The sequence below is a fragment of the Sardina pilchardus genome, chromosome 14, assembly GCF_963854185.1.
Source record: "Sardina pilchardus chromosome 14, fSarPil1.1, whole genome shotgun sequence".
Lineage (NCBI taxonomy): Eukaryota > Metazoa > Chordata > Actinopteri > Clupeiformes > Clupeidae > Sardina > Sardina pilchardus.
In genome coordinates, this window is record NC_085007.1 from 4492302 (window position 1) to 4512328 (window position 20027).

At 42.9% G+C, this 20027-nt stretch overlaps 1 protein-coding gene across 1 annotated transcript; it reads left to right on the forward strand.

The window, feature by feature from the left end:
* Positions 1-16030: 16030 nt before the first annotated feature.
* LOC134101203 (potassium voltage-gated channel subfamily C member 1-like) lies at positions 16031-18162 on the forward strand. Its single transcript, XM_062554803.1, has 2 exons — positions 16031-16561; positions 17245-18162. The coding sequence occupies exons 1-2, from the start codon at positions 16031-16033 to the stop codon at positions 18160-18162; spliced, it is 1449 nt and encodes a 482-aa protein (XP_062410787.1).
* Positions 18163-20027: the final 1865 nt, after the last annotated feature.

The following is a 20027-nucleotide window of genomic DNA, read 5'->3' on the forward strand; positions in this document are numbered from 1 at the left end:
AGGAAACACAGACAGCAGAGTAAAGGACAACCTGTACTGGACTGGACTTCTTTATCATCAACTCAGAACTCAACTTATTTCCACAGTGTGGCCCACTCATACTCACCTGAAGCCCTTTACCCTGGTACTTTGGAATGTGCTTGGGAATTGTGCTTGATAAATTGCATCCAACTGTAATTACATAATGGGAGGCCATATTGAGATATCAGTAAGAGCATACATTTGTTATAGAAATACTTATTTGGTCAAAATACGATGTTGTCTATTGTACCAAATGGGAAACTTACTTTAGTCACCACTTCTGTTTCAAGGGTTTTGTATGCATCTGAAGATGAATTGAGAAGATCAGAAGTGAACGTCTGATTAAGACTAAAAGACAGACTGATGGTGCCTTCTTCTGCAGCAGCAGCTGTAGAGGCAGCAGGGGCAGCTGTAGAGGCAACAGGGGCAGCTGTAGAGGCAGCAGGGGCGGCTGTAGAGGCCGCAGGGGCGGCTGTAGAGGCCGCAGGGGCGGCTGTAGAGGGAGCAGGGGCGGCTGTAGAGGCAGCAGGGGCAGCTGTAGTGGCAAAAGGGGTGACTGTAGAGGCAGACGGGGCAGTTGTAGAGGCAACAGGGGCGGCTGTAGAGGCAACAGGGGCAGCTGAAGAGGCAACAGGGGCAGGTGTAGAGGCAGCAGGGGCAGCTGTAGAGGCAACAGGGGCTGCTGTAGAGGCAGCAGGGGCAGCTGTAGAGGCCACAGGGGCAGCTGTAGAGGCCACAGGGGCAGCTGTAGAGGCAGCAGGGGCGGCTGTAGAGGCAACAGGGGCGGCTGTAGAGGCACCAGAGGCGGCTGTAGAGGCAACAGGGGCGGCTGTAGAGGCCACAGGGGTAGCTGTAGAGGCAGCAGGGGCAGCTGTAGAGGCAACAGGGGCAGCTGTAGAGGCAGCAGGGGCAGCTGTAGAGGCCATAGGGGTGGATGTGGAGGCCGTAGGGGCAGATGTGGAGACCATAGGGGTAGATGTGGAGGCCGCAGGGGTGGATGTAGAGGCAGCAGGGGCGGCTGTAGAGGCCATAGGGGCGGATGTGGAGGCCGTAGGGGCAGATGTGGAGACCATAGGGGTAGATGTGGAGGCCGCAGGGGTGGATGTAGAGGCAGCAGGGGCAGCTGTAGAGGCAACCGGGGCAGCTGTAGAGGCAGCAGGGGCGGCTGTAGAGGCAACCGGGGCAGCTGTAGAGGCAGCAGGGGTGGATGTAGAGGCAGCAGGGGCGGCTGTAGAGGCCATAGGGGCGGATGCGGAGGCTGCAGGGGTGGATGTAGAGGCAGCAGGGGCGGCTGTAGAGGCAACAGGGGCGGCTGTAGAGGCAGCAGGGGCAGCTGTAGAGGCAGCAGGGGCAGCTGTAGAGGCACCAGAGGCGGCTGTAGAGGCAGCAGGGGCGGCTGTAGAGGCCATAGGGGCGGATGTGGAGGCTGCAGGGGTGGATGTAGAGCTGGTGGTTGTAACAGCAGTAGTCACTGTAGAAGCATTAAGGGTGAAGGAATTAAGCAATAAGCCCCTAGAGGCCGTGGTTTATACTGCATTTAGAACAGCTAAGGGGCGTTGCTAGGCATGACGCAAAGTGGAAACTGTTACAGTTTCATGGCTTCCGCTGAGAAAGCAAATAGTTCGCCAGAATCGCCACACAACTAAATCTTGAAGTTCTAGGTGTTGCATGTTATACATACTACACAGCAACAGTCTGTTATACAGAATGATCAGACCTCCGAATGTTGGACAGGCCCATTCATGTGAATGGAGATTTCTATAGCATTATAAAGAGCTGTGTGATAAGATGAGTTGTAGGTGAATCTGTGAAATGAACCTTAAACAATATATTGTAATGCAAATATTAAGACCATCTTAAAACGTGTTGTTTATACTAAACTGAAGACAATACGAAGATTGGAGGTTTTCCTTTTAGTCATTCTAGTAAGGTTATGGGTGCATAGAAAGGCAAAGAGTTGGATCAATAAATAATAACTCTGCCTTGTAACAAACTAAAGATTATGCAGGCCGGAATATTGCTCTGCTGTGAAATGTGAAGGCTTCTTGCTCCTCTATGACTTACCTATCAAAGGAAGGAAGACCAGGAAAGGAACCATCTTCATCTTGCCTCCTTTGAAGCAAACGACAAAGCAGGCATTACAACGACAAATGTGTTGTATTTGTAAAAAAAATACTTCTCATTGTTTTTAAATCATTGAATGGCTTAGCTCCATCTTATATCTCTGACATGATCAATGTGTCCAGTCAGATGTCTACGGTCCTCAAGCAAGGTCTCCTCTTGATTCCAAGAATCAACACTATATGTAGTTCAGCTCATGGTGCCTTTAGCCACTATGGCCATACGCTCTGGAACTACCTAATTTAAAACAAGACTGAAAACCTATTTAGGTGCTGTGTCCACCAATCACGTTTTTTACGCTGGAAGCGTTAAAAAACGCTTTTCTCGGCGCTTCGAGAAGTGTTTATTGTTGCTAATTTACCAAAACTGGAGACGGTTTATAACGAGAAGTGACATTGACGAGCCCAGATTTCAACTTTGAGCACTCTGAGTGCTGCGGTAAAAAACGTCAGCGCCGAGAGCTTTTTTCCGCCGCGGGCGCTCAGCGCTATGAACGCTGAGCTAGACTTTATATTGAAAATTGTCGCCGTCGGTGCCAAAAACGCGTTTGGTGGACACAGCACCTTATTTGCATCAGCTTTAAAATTTCAGGCTTTTCCAAGATGACAACAACTTTTCATTTTTTACTACAATTATCATTTTAACTTGAATGTTGTACTTTATTTTATTTTTCATTTAACTTCTAATGTGTTTTACTGTTTTACAGGGTCAGGCTACTCAGTACCTGTTCAGACTGCATGATTTCCACAGCACAGTGGGAAACCAGTTTGCTCTGGTATGCTCTGATGCAAACAGTGTGACTGCCAATGATGAGTAGTTCCTGACTGTGACATCTTTACTACAGTCATTCAACCTTATGTTGAAATTTAGCATAAGAATGGATTTACAATCTGTTAACCAGGGTGGGATTAGTTGTCTTCACGATTATGTCACTTTGGAATATAGCCCCTGGGACATTCTGTGTCAAATCAGATATGGTTTCCACACCGTCTCAGATTTTGTTCAAACCTTGTCTATATCATCAATGGGTCCAAAAACCAAGGTCTGTGAAATATTTCTGTGCAAATCTTCTGTCTTCATATCATTTTCAGACCTTGACATTCTTTCATTTTTACATCTTGAAAAAAACATGGCATGTTTGGGCATTAATATCTTGACAAATATTTTTCCTAGCCCCTCCCAATTTTCTAGGGTCAGAGTCAGAAGACCAACTCATAATAAGCATGTGTAAACAATTTAAAGGCTGCACTAAATGTCTCTTGACTCTTGAGGGCCCCAGAATTCAGAAAAATGTGTATTCAGTGTGATATTGAGGGCATTAAAATGGAAAGGATGGCAATAGAATTATGTACAAGAAATTAAATTTTAACCATTGACCTAAAATAAACCTTTAAGGGGAGGGGGGGGGGTTCTCAAAGGCCATTTGAATATCTTCATACCTCTTCTTATCCTAGGAATACTGTCATCCCGTCCTGGAAGTAGCTTGGGTTGACACAACACACAGCATGCAGGCACCCAGTGAATGTCCTCAGATTTTGGCCATTTGAGTGAGGCAGCTGGTCGAATTAATTTAATTTGATATATTTGCCATCCTTTTCATTTTCAAAGTATTAGTCATTTGTGATTCCTTTGAGAAATAGCCATTCCATTCCATCAGAGCAAATGCCTTGTAATCCTTATCCTTATTGTCATGGCCATTTGTGTTGGAGACTTCATATTTTGGGACAATATTAACCAAGGATTATATTTCTAGAGAAAATACTGCATGATTGCAGGTGTATACCAAGTTAACAAACGAGTTTTGAGACCCTGGTTGTCACTGTTTTGTATGCTTGTTTCCTGAAACGTGTAAAAATCCATTGAGACCGTGGTACAAATTTGGTTGAATCTAACTGAACATGTTTATCTTCCATTTTACAAAGTTTGGTCGGATTAAGAGTAAAACTTTTTAAGATGTGAATATGGCCTCCAACATAAGGCCTTTTAGAGTGTAAATAATCAAGGGCAAAAAGGCTATGAAAACAATAGAATTAAGCAAAATATTTTACAGGTTTTAATGATGAAACCAAAACACCTTGTAGACTAAATTTGTGGAAAATCAGAGTGCCTGACCCCACATTATCTTGATTATTTTCATCAAGCACAGCAAAGAGCTTTGTCATTAACATTTCACTTCATGGTTTATCATAAACAAGCCGTATGTTATTACTGTCAGTAGAGAGCTTTGTCATTTCTTGCAAAATGATCATTATTGCATGAGGCATACACTGCAAACAATCACAATTATTCTATTGCATATAATTCGTTGTCATTACAGTATATCACATCTGTCAAAGGCATAATCTTTTCATTGCGTTATACATTCACATATCACATCTATATCATTCGCATCACATATCTGCTGAAGTCAAGTACTGTACGTATCTCCCTTTCATTGTCATATCGGTTGTGAAACCAGACAAACGTTCGAACATGCCATTTGATGCCATGAGCTCACATTCATTCATCCCCTGACTCTCTGATGCCTCAGATGATGCATCAAGTGACATAACTGTTACTGCACCAGCGCAATGATATCAAATATGAAACATGTCAAAACATGTTCTGTTCCTCTTACCTGTTAATTGTTCCTCTCCAGATGTTTGTGTGATCAAAAAAGGCCCAGAGTATTCTAAGAGCTGTGACTTGCCACTTGTCACAGGTCCACCGGCAGCGTTCAATGGCAAATGATGCAGGAATCACAAGTCATCAGGTTTTTAGAGAAGAGCGACCCAGTTAAAACTTGAGTGACTTGTTCAGTGACTTGTTCTGGTAATGGCAGTGGCGAAGGGGGCATGAATAAGATAACAGCCTGTTTCAACTTTCTCAGGTTCTTGAAGAATCTTGACCATTTAAAAAATGTATGTAACAGTAAGTATGTAACACAACAGGCTACAGTGTCCATACCATGAGCAGGTCCCAACACTCACGGGGACGCAGATTCAAGTCCGACCCGGTCCCACCCCATCTCTCTTTCCCTCTCATTTCCTGTCTGTCTTCACGGTCATGTCCAAATAAAGGCCAAAAACGCCCCAACAAATGTTTATTTTTTTATATTTTTTTAAATGAATGTAAAATATTAATGTGTGGGTTTCACATTCAGGGTGCTTTGTTTCACAAGGCCTAACAATTGTAAAAAAAAAATAAATACATTTAAAAATTAAATGAAAAAAAAAATATTATTTGGCCTAGCCTATTGTTGTTAAGTTAGTTTAAATGATTCTAGGTTAAAATGATGGGCTGAAGTAGGCTTGTTTGATTCATCAATTTTAAATCGTAATCACGATTATGTATTGAGAATGATGTTAAAAAGGTGAAATCAGGCCCCAGCCGTGGCGCAACTGGCTGGGGCACCTGCACCGCACGCCAGCGACCCGGGTTCAATTCCCACCCCGTGGTCCTTTCCAGATCCCACTCCAGCTCTCTCTCCCACTCGCTTCCTGTCATTCTCTCTACTGTCCTGTCCAATTAAAGGCGTAAAAAGCCCCCCCCCCCCAAAAAAAAAACCATGAAATCATAAAATCGATTTTTCACTTTAACTGGAGTAATTACGATACTTGTTTGCGTGTTGATTTTATCTCTGTGTTGATTCAGAGATAAAATTATATTTTTCAATCTTTATTATGACAGCCGCGTAGCGAACATAGGGGTGCCAATACTACATATGACCCCTGTATTTTAATGAAGAACATTTATTTATTTATGATACATTATTCATTCACAAAGAAAAATGGTGTCCTTAATTTAGGGCTTAGCGGCAACATACGTGGACAGAACATTTTAGCTCGTATGTCCACAATCGTGTTCACTACTGTATTGGGGATGCTTTGGACACGTACAGGGGCACTTATGCTTCTATCTGGTGGTGTCAGAATAGTCTAACATACTATGGTAAAAAAACAAAATGGCGGCAAACACAAGCGAAAATTCAAGTGGCCGCTCCTTACACAAACATCTTCCAGGTAAAAAATCCTGAATTATTTTATAGCTTATTCTTATTTAGGTATTTAAAGAAGTGTTGAACATTAGTCATGACAAAAAAAATCGGAAAAAAAACTGTAAAATAAGAACTTAGCATGTCGCTAAACATGACGTACACGTATGTGTACGCAGGGACTAAAGTTCCTAGAGAAAAAAATAGAAAAAACGTATTTCTTGTGTAGCTAAAAGCTGTACATTGTCTAAATGTAATAAATAACAATTCAACAACTAAACACATATACATACATAGATTAGTTGGGTTAAAAATGTCAGTAAACCCTCTGGATCATCAGTATGCCACTGCCCCACACACACAGCACACTGCCCCCCACCCCACCCCACACAAACACACCTGATTGCAATTCACATATACCACACTTTTCCATGCAATCCACTACACTTACAATACTTCTCAACTTTTCACACACACACACACACACACACGACTGCCGTCCTACCCCACCTTCACCTACAGTAACTCCCCCTACTTCACTGCATCATAGGAAGCCACACTACTTACAGACAACATACATCCCACCAAAACACTGTATCATCATACGACACTGCCCCACATACACAGCACACTGGCTAACACTCACCCCCCCCCCCCCATCACACACACACACACACACACTGCCCCTTACCAGCGTCTTATTAGCCACATACATACAACACACTGCCCACCACCCTCTGGATCATCAGTATGCCACTGCCCACACACACAGCACACTGCCCCCCCCCCCCCCCCCCCCCAAACACACACACACACACTTACAGGCTCCCTCTACTAGCTCGACCCCAGGTAGTTGGGTTGGCCCCTTGAGCCGTGGATCTGGCCAAGATTTCTTCTGTCCCTTGGTGCCCCCCCCCCCCCCGACACACACACACACACACACACACACACACACACACACACACATACATCATTCACCCCCACACACATACATCATTCACCCCCTGCAGCTTACTCTTACCACCCCCCCCCCCCCCCCCCCCGCCGAAATGCTTTTTGCACTTGCCCCTACCCCTGGCCAACCCCCCATCACACACACACACACACTGCCCCTTACCAGTGCCTTATTAGCCACATACATACAACACACTACCCACCACCCTCCGGATAATCTGCCACTGCCCCACATACACAGCACACTGGCCAACCCCCCCATCACACACACACACTGCCCCTACCAGCGTCTTATTAGCCACAGACATTCAACACACTGCCCACCACCCTCTGGATCATCAGTATGCCACTGCCCCCCACACACAGCACACTGACCCCCCCCCCCCCCCCCCCCCCCCCCATACACACACACACACTTACAGGCTCCCTCTACTAGATACCCCAGGTAGTTGGGTTGGCCCCTTGAGCCGTGGATCTGCCCAAGGTTTCTTCTGTCCCTTGGTGGTGCTCCCCCCCCCCCCCCACACACACATCATTCACCCCCTGCAGCTTACTCTAACCCCCCCCATGCACTTAAATGCTTTTTTCACTTGCCCTTGCCCCTCTACAACCCCCCCCCCCCCCATATGCACAACAGGTGAAGGAACTGGCAAATTTTACTGCATTCTTTACTTTAGTAATGATATGCATGTGACAACTAAAACTCTTTGTATCCTTGTAAATCTAATATGCTAGTAAACTAAGATAGCTTGCAGCTAACTCTGGTGCACCTAAAAGCTGTACATTGTAGCCTACCATTGAAATGATTTACAAATATGACTACTCGAATGACATTGATTTGTATTTGACTTTGTCATTTTTTTATTTCCAAAGTTTTAACTGTCGAAAAGGGCAAAAATACAATGTTTCCCTGTTGTTTTTAGTCTCAGATATTCAAAACATGTTAAAAAAAATGTGTGCATGTGTTATTCATTCATGCAAAAGCAGTCAGGGAAGAACTGCTGGGTTCAATGTGAAAAAAAACAACGTTTTTCATTCTATTACATGCTTGTGTTCTATGGAAGTACAGACCCAGCGTCCACATATGTGGACATCATTTTTCTCTAAAAGTACATCATATCAAAAGACGATGCTTAGTTTTTATTCTAATTAGGTTCAAATAAGCCCAAAAAGCAAAGTGAAATAAAAATTGCATGTAAAAAAACAGCTTGGGCGTTGGATTTCCTCATTTTTTACTTACTGTAAGATCAATTTCCAAGAGATGATTTTATATTCCTCTTTTTAGTCAACTTTAGCATGGGTGCCAACACTTTTAACCATCACTGTAAACAAAGTTGTGTTATACCCTGTGCATTGTCCATTCAATTGGTTTTCTTAAAACAAAGTCTAAATTATTATAATATCTTTATTGTATCGTAATTGTACTGTAATCGTGTCATTTGTCATGTTTTGCATGGGTATGCCTTGGTGCATGTTCTTGTTGATGAGAGAAGCAGGGTGCGTTGTGCACCCACCCATATCACTGTTGATAATGCACTCTTAAAATAACATATAAACAACTCGCCATAGATTTCTGACCAGGTTAATCGATAAATTATAAAACGATAGTGATTTTTAGATAATGCGCTAGACCCCTTCTTAGGTCGTTAATTGCCACACCCCTTGGCACGTTGCTCAATAAAAGAGACGTGTGCAATAGGAATACATGTTGCGTCGAGATGATTATACGCTTTGCGCCGCGCTTTTGACCGTCATAGGCCTTGGTTCTGGGAGAACTCAAAAGGTTACAGTAAGAAGAAAAATAAGGAGAAACATCATCATTTGATAGCCTATAGTCATTCAGAAGCAAAATGTTAACGACCAAGATTGAATATCTTTAGGGCAACAATGTGACGATTACTGTAATTACACTGTGCTCCTTGGAAATAGATAGACAATTCCAAGGGCCCAGCACTGATAGGGGCCCTCAGAGACCCCTTACTATAATGATTACAGTCCAAGGGGCCCAAAGATCCAGCATTCTGTGTTAGTTCTGGCAGGCTGCTTAGTCAAGCCCGCTGTCAGCTGTCCGTTTCTTATTGGCTCTGCCAAACCCAGCCAACATCAGCTGATCTCTTCCTTTGCTTGCAAGTGATCTCTTTCATAAAGACGCCTTATTTAAGCTGCGTTAGTCTGTTCAGTCTCCCTGATTTGCAACCTACTGCCTCCCCAGCTCCACCTTAAAGTGCTTTCACTTGAAATGATGATATGTGCATACTGTTGTCATTGTTGCTTGCTCTGTTCTAGGGGGGAATAGAGTTACTCTCCAAGTTTTAAACTGGGAGGGTAGTCCCCAGTGGGTGCTGCTGTTCCCTGTCATGGCTTTCCATGGAGCTCATGGAAAGACAGGGAACTTCCTCTGAACAGAGCCATACTGCCAAATACAAAAAATAAAATAAAAAATATTTCTCTCTTGTGCATTTTTGTCATAATTGGTCCTCACAGAATTATTATTTTTTCTTTGGGCCCAAAACATCTAGCACCCACGCGCAGGGGTGTCTTACAAGCTAGGACCACCACTGTCAATTTAAAACACTACAATGACCATCTAACCGTCAACTTGGTGTGTTCTGGCCCTAATGAGCCACACAGCTAAATAGTTTAAATAACTGTGTAACTGTGCAATTTTCTGTGACAGTATCCGATACTCTGTCAGTCACTAAAAAATGCAGCGTGTCCACTTATTTGTGGCAGGAAAGGCATGTTTGTCACAGGGCTTGGTTTCAGTGACAGAACAAAAGGAGTGTTTTAAGAAAGTGTTAGAGGGGTGTTTCTTTTTTTTTCTGTCTGATTTGTTGTAGGCCCATTAATTCAGCAGGCTCATGACACCCAATAAACACATGTAAATGAAAGCAACTCACAAAAATGAACATAACATTCAGCTACTATGTAGAGCAGACGTTAGGTAGCAAGTAATGTTATATCAAGCAATACCATGAACAGAGGATGAGAGTGCAGATGTTTTGAATACTAGTCAAAGTGTAGTCAAGGGAGAGAGAGGTAGAAGAAGAAGGAGATGAGTCTGTATAATGTAATGTTTGTTGGGTTGTTAGAGGAAGAGTTATGTCTTCAGTAACTCCACACTGTATTGGTAGACTTCTGAGGGTCCTAACATTTAAAACGAGATGCTGAGAACTTTGTAAATGCACAGGAAGTTTATTTTAAAAAGACTGTTTACAAGTAGTACCTTCATAGAATCTCTCCGCCATTTCAATCTCCGAATCTCAAGTCATTTTTGTTCAGTTCTATTGTTTTCATATTATGTTAGCCCTTGATTGTTTACACTCTCTAAAATGCATGATCTTGGAGGCAATTTGTGGACACTCGGGGCTTTAAAAAGTATAGTTCCTAGCCTGACCAAACTTTGAATGGAAGACAAACATGCTTTCAGTATAGATCCAACCAAGTTTATACAAAGTCTCATTGTTTTTTTAGAGGTTCCTAGCTTCAGAAAAAAAAAAACATGCAAATGTGTTTTCTTTAGAAAATCCTTTAATGTTGTCCCAAAATGTTGTCCCCCACCAGACCAGCTAGTCTAAGTTGAACCACCATTCTCATGCTAAATGTCAACATATGGTTGAATGACTGTAAAGATGTTCTAATCAGGATCTACATGGTTCAGTGACCTTCCTGATTCTGAGGTAGGTTTGGTTGATGACTTGCCTTGACATCTGGCATGTGAGAATGTTGCTGTCCGGTTGCTGCTGAATGAACTGGTTGGGGATGCTGCAAGGCAAAGTGTTTGCATCAGAGCATACCAGAGCAAACTGGATCTGTTTCGACCTCACTCTGACCGTCACTACGGTCTAAAAAGGAATGATCACCTTCGTTCTGCCTATCACCTAGCCTGACTCTCGCCAGACCCTTGTAGTTCCGCCATGCTCCACCAGAGGCGTTTCGCTGAGCTCCACACAAGGGTCTGGACGCGAGGGCAATCCAAACCCCTGGGCCAGTGATCAAAAAATAAGCAACCAACCAGGAGCGCCGAAGCGAGTGTTTGATTCAAATAACAATGGCGGCACGCAGCGAGGAGTCTTGTGCTGACATTGATTCTGCTATTTCAACCGTTTTGTCGAATCTATCGAGTATTCATTCTTTAAAAGATTAACAGAGAATAGTTTTGAAGACATTTATTGGTGGCAAGGATGTTTTTACTCTTCTTCCGACCGGGTTTGGCAAGAGTTTGAAGAAGCCTAGCACGTCATTCAAGATAACAGGCAAGTGGTTTATCAAATCACATGCGAGGATGTTTTACAAGGACCCGCCTTCAGAAATACATCTCCTATCGAGAAGTCCCAGATCCTTGTGTGAAGCAGACAGCGAACTACAGGATCTGGCGAAAGTCAGGTTACCTATCACCGAGACCATATGTCAAAATAGTCATGTCCATGACCTCCGGAAGCAGAACGACTTGCGTTAATAAATAGCAGAGAATATGTGGTGGTTTTCAGATTATATGTGATATTTTAGTCAGAATTCACAGGATGCATTCATGGTTCATAAGCTTTAAAATTGGGCCTACTGCCTTTGATCTTAGTGTGGTTCATAAGCTGTAACATGGGGCCTACTGCATACAGTACTGTATGTTCTTGTGTGTTCCTGTGTCTGGCATTTTTCTGCAAACATCAGCACCAGCATTAGCATCTGGTTTTGCTGAATGCACTTTCATCCAGAATATCTTAACTGACCATCTAAGCAAACCAAAGAGTTATATGGGACGGAAAGCCATATTAGGGCTGAACCCTCATGTTCAAGGGAGAGGGGAGGTCATCCGCTGGTCGGGTCCGAGAAAGGACCAGGTGAATCTTCATGATCAAGGGAGAGGGGATGTCATCCGCTGGCGGGGTCCGAGCTGGCGGGGTCCGATAGAGGACAATGGGAGGCACACTGTCTGAGGTACCAGAAAACTCGCCACACAACTAATTTGGAACAACCATCCATAATAGAAATGTCAAGAAGAAAGTGTCTGAGAGAGAGAGTCTATATCATCCCCTGGCATATCAAAGCAAAGAAACACAAGAACACAAGGTCCGAGGAAAATGACATAAACTTTACGCTGATTGGCTAAAAGAATATGGGGTGATGCGAGCGGGGACGCCAAGAAGTGTGCTTTAGGTATATAAGATGAGACCCCGCCATCTTAGGTAGGACGTTCATCGGGATGGCCAGCGGATGACACCTCACCCTCTCCCTATTGTCTTGACTGTCAGCCTGAAACTTTGTTTTCGCTGTACTATCATTGCAATATGGGGAATAAAGATCAACAATCTACAGAAGTCTCCTGTCTGTATTGTCTCCTACGGACGCTTTGTTCCGGAGTGCTATTTAGTATATAGTTAAGTGTTAAGTATTAATTAGTGATAATGGATTCGCATAGTGGAACATTTTTTCCACGACAAATGCTCCCGGGTCAGTCTCCTATCCCTGAACGCCTCAGAATGGTCCGAGCGACAAGGATAGTGACGGTCATCCCTCGGTCTCACAGATCCATAGTTACATTCGTAACCTACATTTCCCACTGTGCTGTGGAAATCATGCAGTCTGAACAGGTACTGATTAGCCTGACCCCCCCCCCGCCTATAGTATCTCCACTCATTTTCATCTCACTGAGGTAATCTGGCTCCTCTAAATGCATGTATCCCTGATCAATGTAATTGGCTATGTTGGACCAATGGTATCAAAGTTACCACAAAGCCAGTTGTCATGCTAAACCTGGAAATATTTCCCGATTGTGAGAACCCAGACCAGCAATACAAAATCACAACAACATTAATTTCAATTCCAATAACATTTGCTATTTTAATGGCACGTTGCAGAGCGCAATGAAGCAACAGTCAGAAGTGAAATTAGAAATTTGTGCAGTGTTTTGTTTTGTAACTGCAAAGGAACATAATGTTAGAAAAACGCAAAAAAAAGTCTATAACTTGTAGACGTTTCTTGGCCATGGAGTGACCTTGAAGGGAAACTATGCAGGATTGGCGATTTCATCACCGGTTTCGCTTTCGCTTTTCATGCTTGCATATTTCTCTGCAGAGCTTCCCCTATACAGCGTGTATATAAAATTGCAAGCATGGTTCTTCTCGTTCCTCACGAGACTTCCAGATGTAAACTAGGAGCGATCGCTCCCTGGACAAACTGCAAGGCTGCAATAGCGGATAGGGACACTAGGGATGGGAGGAAATATTACTGCTTTCGATAAAACTGGTCAGTCAAGCAAAACAACGTTTTCTAAGCGATTTTATGACTATTAAAATGTTGCATAGGGTCTCTTTAAAGAACATTTGAAATACAGAAATGAAGGGAAAATAATTTCTTTAGATTATACACATTCTGTGTTTATTTCTAGGCTGTTGTTTTGGATGTTTCAAAAAGATTTTACTGTAAACCCCCCCTCCAAAATACCAATCCTAATACAAAATATGCAATCCTAATGCTAAATATTTATAATTGTGTTGTTTACTTCATGGGAAGCAGGAAGCAAGATGAAGATGGTTCCTTTCCTGGTCTTCCATCCTTTGATAGGTAAGTCGTAGAGGAGCAAGAAGCCTTCACATTTCACAGCAGAGCAATATTCCGGCCTGCATAATCTTTACAAGACTTGTTACTAGGCAGAGTTATTATTTATTGATCCCAACTCTTTACCTTTCTGTGCACCCAGAACCTTACTGTAAAGACTAAAAGAAAAACCTCCAATCGTCGTATTGTCTTCGGTTTAGTATAAACAATACGTTTTACAGTAAGATGATCGTACAAGTTTTAACCTAACATTGCATTATGTTGTTTTACGTAAGAGAAGTTTATTTCACAGATTGACCAACAACTCATCTTATTACACAAAATAACTTAATGACGCTTGTTAACTTGTATATATCTCCTATTTGTGCAATTTATATGCATATATCTCCTACTCGTGCAGCTCATGTGTACTGAGTGTGTGCATGAAGTTTGCTTTTGTGTATAAGTGTGTATGTGTGCGTGTGTACGTGTGTGTGTGTGTGTGTGTGTGTGTGCGTGTGTTTGTGTGTGTGTCTGCACGTGTCTGCATGTGTGTGTGTGTGTGTGTGTGTGTTTATGTGCATGTGCATGTGGATTTGTGTGTGTGTGTGTGTGTGTGTGTGTGTGTGTGTGTGTGTGTGTGCATGGGTGTGTATTACTCAATATAATGCCTGGGTGCAAAGCTGCAACGTTAGCGACACTACAAAGACAGCTGCTTTGAAGCATACAGTATGACAGGTCAAAAGGTTTTCCAGAAATGTATAAAGAACAAAAATAATTTTGATCTTCATCCACACTGCAAAAACATGAAATCTAACTAAGTGTTATTAAATGTAAAATGCAAATTTAGCCTACATCTTAACTAGCACTCTCTTGAAAGATCATTTTGACTTAATTTAAGAAGGCTTTTCAAGACAGAGGGGAGGGGTTGATCCATAAACATCTGGCCGCCGAAGGAATTCGCAATCATTCTTGAGGAAGAGGACGGGTCAAAATATAGCCTTTATAAAATATTTTACATTTTTGACTTGAGACTAATTTAAGTAGAAACCTAAGTAAAAGTTAAGGGGTAGCTGGCATTGACTAAATAGAGGACTTGCTGTCTTTATGCGAGTGATGCAGATCATGCTATTTTGATCTTTTCCGACGAGTGTCAAGTTTGGCAACAGTGGCAAGGACGCAAGCAGCAGTACGCTACTTCTATAGTAGTAGCCTATCAGAGAGGATTAAAGCGGAGCAGTAATGAAGGATATTTGGTAGTACTCTACAAATCTGGAAACCGAGTAACCTTAGAGCACATGTGAATTAGTTCTAACAGATCTGTCGTGTCTGGACAGCGTTGTGGGTTCACAAGAAGGTAAGACATACGCATAGGTTGATATGTTCAAGTTTTATAAAGCATGCGACGACAAATCCTGAATGCCGAGGTTAGGTCAATCAAAACAATCATGCACAATGCTTTCCTGTTTTTATGACCACTGAATTGCAAGAGTGTCGGAGAACAGTCGTTCGGTTCCGACTAGACAGTAGCCTATTAGCAGAATGTCCCAGAATTAGCAGAATGGGGCCTGGGGATATGTTTATAAATCGTATTTACGCACAGATTTGATCTTAGACTGTGCATATGCTCAATTCCAAGCCAAGGCTCAGATTTATAAAAATCGTCAGAAGTGGAAAAAAAGTGTTTTTCTCCACGTCAGGTTCCAATTTTTACAATACAAACACATTCAGCCAGATCTGCACAATGTTGGAATAAGTTGAATGTGCCCACCGATTTGAGGCTATACAGAATTATTCATTCTCACACAATTTTAGAATTTCTGAATTAAAATCATTTGGTGATAAATCCAATCCAATATCTGGTCATACATTGAATCTACAGTAAATGGCACTTGTTGAATGAGTTATGGTTGGTATGGATGGTTGTGGTTATGGGATTTTGCAGACACTTTGGTCCAAAGCAAAAAATATAGAAACTAGACATATATAAATTGTACTTCAATAATAAAAAGGGTTAGCCTATTGGTGAAAGAATGAAGGTGAACCCAATTCAGAACACCAATTAATTACATCATACTGTATACACATATTTTTAATTACATTGTAAGAAGCTTGTGAAAATATACCAAAGTGCTTACTGGCTTACTGAGGCATCGGGAAAAAAAGCGAGTTTGTTCAAGTGGTGGGAGTCATGAGGGATAGTGCTGGGTGTTATCTATAAAGTAGGACATTTTGAGTCACTTAACTCCTTTACAGCATAGACCATAGTAGATTATGAGGAACAATGTTCTACTTTTTGAATCAGAGTGTTATAGGCTATACAGTATCTAGGTTACTGGTTTCATCTTTAAGAACAGATGACATAATGAACTATATTTTTAAAACAGGACATAAACAGCCTCCAGGACTTAATTGTAAAGCCACAAAATGTCCAGCAGCGCCAGCCCACCTACTCACCTGATGCAAGTTGAACCTGCAGCCTCTGAAGCAGAGAGGGTTATCATTAACGTTGGTGGTGTGCGACATGAAACTTACAAGAGCACCCTCATGTCCATCCCTGGCACACGCCTGGCCAACCTCGTCTCTGACGCCAGTGCTGACCCACTGAAACACCCGACCTCTGAGTTTTTCTTCAACCGGGACCCGGGAGCGTTCGCCCCCATCTTAAACTACTGCCGCACTGGGAAACTGCACTGCCCGGTAGGTGTATGCGGTCAGTCGTTTGAAGAGGAGCTTGCCTTCTGGGGAGTCAGTGAAACAGACGTGGAGCCATGTTGCTGGACGAACTTCCGACAGCATCGGGATGCAGAGGAGGCACTGGCTCAGTTCGAACCGGATGAGGGACCCCCAGACTACAGCACCCTGGTGGGGGGGCCAGGGAGGATGCAGACATGCACAGTTCGGATGTCAAAGATGTGGGCCCTCTTTGATGATCCCCATTCTTCTGTGGCAGCTATGGTTTGTCCATTGCTATTTTTCTGATCGTTGTTGTAGTCCATACATGTGCTTGATCTTTCTGCTCGATAAGTTGCCTCATGTTGACTTGGGTAATTACCAGAGTTGTAGCAGGCAACTCTTCCGGAAATAGGTCTGCAGTTTGTACACGTTGAAGATGAAAGTGTCGAAGATTATTTTCTTCAGAGAAAAATATATTATAATTCTGCTGTTTGTTTAGTGCCCCATTAACATGATTGTACAATGATGGCAAAGCCTAGAACAATAATATCCCCAAATAATCACAATATTATTTTATTAGGTTATGTCACATGGCTGGAGAAGCATTTACAGGCAGGATTTTAGTGATGTCTTAACATGTGGTTACTGTAAAATAAATGCCTGTCCCTACCTCTGAGTTACACAGTTCGGTAGGACCAGAGGCCTAATTTCTCTTGGGATATAACATTTCAGATTCTTCTTCTTGGGATATAACATTTCAGATTATATGCACATTTTGCAGGATTCGGGAGAACCACTAGAAAATAAATAAAAGAAAACTGAATATTGTACTGAATTATTTTATTACCTATGACAAACTAGGTATGTCAGAGTTATATGGCACATCCTGTGCAAAAATACTCTTCTCTGATGTTTATATTGTTGTAGTTAGTGCTATGTTGTGTGTTTGCTCTTTCCATTGACAGCTCATCGGCATCCTCTCCTTAGTCTTCATCCTGATGTCCACAGTTGCTTTCTGCCTTGGGACACATCCAGAGTTCCCAGAAGTATTGGGGCCAATGTTCTTAAACGTTGAATATGAATACAATGATGGAGAGTATGAGGTCCGCGATTATCAAACAAATGCTGTAATGATAGTGGAGATCGTTTGCAACATCTGGTTCACCATTGAGTTCTTGATTCGCATCATCAGCTGCCCGGACAAGCTTAAGTTTGTCCGGAGCGCCCTGAACATCATTGACTTTGTGGCCATCCTGCCCTTCTTCGTGGAAGTGAGTCGGCGAGGGCTGATGTCTGAGTTCACAGCGTTTATCCTGGGATGTCTTCGTGCAGCTCGCTGCGTCCGACTCGTGCGGATATTCAAGATGGCGACGTGCGTGACGGGCATCCGGGCGCTGGGGCATGCGCTGCGGGCCAGCGTCTGCGACCTCTGCCTCCTGGGCATTGCCCTGTCTGTGGCCCTCCTCGTGTTCTCCATCCCGATCTACTATGCCGAGCGCGCCGTCAACTCGGGCGTCACCAGCGTACCCAGGGCTCTCTGGTGGGCGGTGGTCACCATGACGACCGTGGGTTACGGAGACATTACTCCGGTCACGTTGCTTGGTAAGGTGATCGCCGGTCTGTGCGCCGTGACAGGAGTCTTCTTCATCACCATGCCCGTTCCTATCCTCGTCAACAAGTTTGCCAAGTACTACGCTCTGACAGAGGCCAAGCAGAGACGACGGGTGAAGAAGAGGAGGAGGGGTGATGGGCGGTCCGAGGGGGCCAGCGCCCCCGTCTGGAGGGGCGTGGAGAACCGGGCCAAGAGCAGCAGTGCAGGTTGGTGGGTGTTGAACTACCAAACAATTTTCAGGAACTGCGAGAGTTATTTTCAACACATCTGAATTGAGAATAATGAATAATTCATCACCTATAGTTTGTAAAATTCCTCCAGGAGGGTGTTTACTCATCGTAAGTAGGTTTCATTTGTATCCTGTCAAAAGATATAGATTAAATATGATTTTGACAATCCTGGTTGCTCTCATGTTCTAAAACTAAAATTGAGCCATATTATTTTTGTCATAGTGCAGATCTTATATTTGTTCACTTTCTGTATTTTTCATTTCTCTAAAATCTTCTGCATGTTTTTTTCTTTCCCTTTTCTTTCTCTATCTTTAGGAGCAGTTTGAATTAGGAGGCCATACACTAATGGACAAGGTTGACGCGCATCATGCAGAACAACCAACCACCAGGTCACAACCCAACCATGTGTTTGAAGGTCACATGGTCCATTTCCACATTTACAGGATTACACTTTAAAATGGCACTTTACGATAACCATAGGTGCCTCTCATGTAAAGTTTATACGTCCTCCCTCGCTCCTTGGGCCTCGATCCTCACTGATCTACATAAAGAATGATGGGGCGGCAACAACGATAGTCCATCCCTTCGTCTATCTTTCTTTATGTAGATCAGTGAGGATCGAGGCCCGAGAAGTGAGGGAGGACGTATAAACTTTACACGAGAGGCACCCCATGTTACTATAGGTGGCCATTTCCATATCACCGAAAAGGAGAACACTGGGAAGGAAGACATTTAGTGAGGCAAGAATGATGACATAGGACTCTGCTGTATACAAAGTCCAGGATATTGCAAGATACTTTTGTATAGCGAGAGATTGTGTGTTCTTTTTACTAGATTGTGGGCTCAATTACTAAATCATGCACCTGTTTTACTAAATTATGCACTCAAAATGAACATGAGAGCACAATTTAGTAAAATGAGCACCCTAGTAAATGGAGTGTACAATTTACTAAAATGAGCGCACAATTTACTAAAATGAGCTTAAAGGGATATTCCGCCATTTGTGGAAATACGCTCATTTTCCACCTTCCCTCGAGCAAAACAATCGATATTTACCTTGTTCCCGTTCATCCAGCCATTCTGTGAGTCTGGCGATACAACTTTTAGCTTCAGCCTAGCATAGATCATTGAATCGGATTAGACCATTAGCTTCTCGCCTGCTAGCTTCATGTTTAAAAGTGACTAATATTTCTGGTAATTTTCCCATTTAAAACGTGTGTCCTTTCAAGTTAGAAAGTGCAATAAGACCAACTGAAAATGAACCCTGCCGTTTTTCTAGGCTGATTTGACATGGAACTACATTCTCATCTGGCGTAATAATCAAGGCAACTTGCAGCTACTGGCACTACTACTGCTTGATGTCTATGGGGACTATTTTCAGATGCTGCGTACGATATCACTGCGCCTATGGTACGTTTGCAAGTTGCCTTGATTATTACGCCAGATGAGAGTGTAGTTCCATGTCAAATCAGCCTAGAAAAACGCCAGGTTTCATTTTCAGTTGGTCTTATTGCACTTTCTAACTTGAGAGGAGACACGTTTTAAATGGGAAAATTATCAGAAATCTTAGTCACTTTTAAACATGAAGCTAGCAAGCGAGAAGCTAATGGTCTAATCCGATTCAGTGATCTATGCTAGGCTGAAGCTAAAAGTTGTATCGCCAGACTCACAGAATGGCTGGATGAACGGGAACAAGGTAAATATCGATTGTTTTGCTCGAGGGGAGGTGGAAAATGAGCGTATTTCCAAAAATGGCGGAATATCCCTTTAAGGTTTTCTGGAAGCTACACCAATTTGTATTTATAGCTATTCATGTGTGTTCACTTCTGACTCCTTGGCTATCAATTTGGTAACTATAATAGGCTATTTGATGTCTTTACAACACTAAACATTGGAGGTGTCAAAG

Bases quoted from the DNA above. Each gene is read 5' to 3' on its own strand.
- LOC134101203 (XM_062554803.1), top strand. From the start codon at position 16,031: ATGTCCAGCAGCGCCAGCCCACCTACTCACCTGATGCAAGTTGAACCT. The intron at 16,562-17,244 runs GTTTGTCCATTG...TTCCATTGACAG, and splicing joins ATTCTTCTGTGGCAGCTATG to CTCATCGGCATCCTCTCCTT.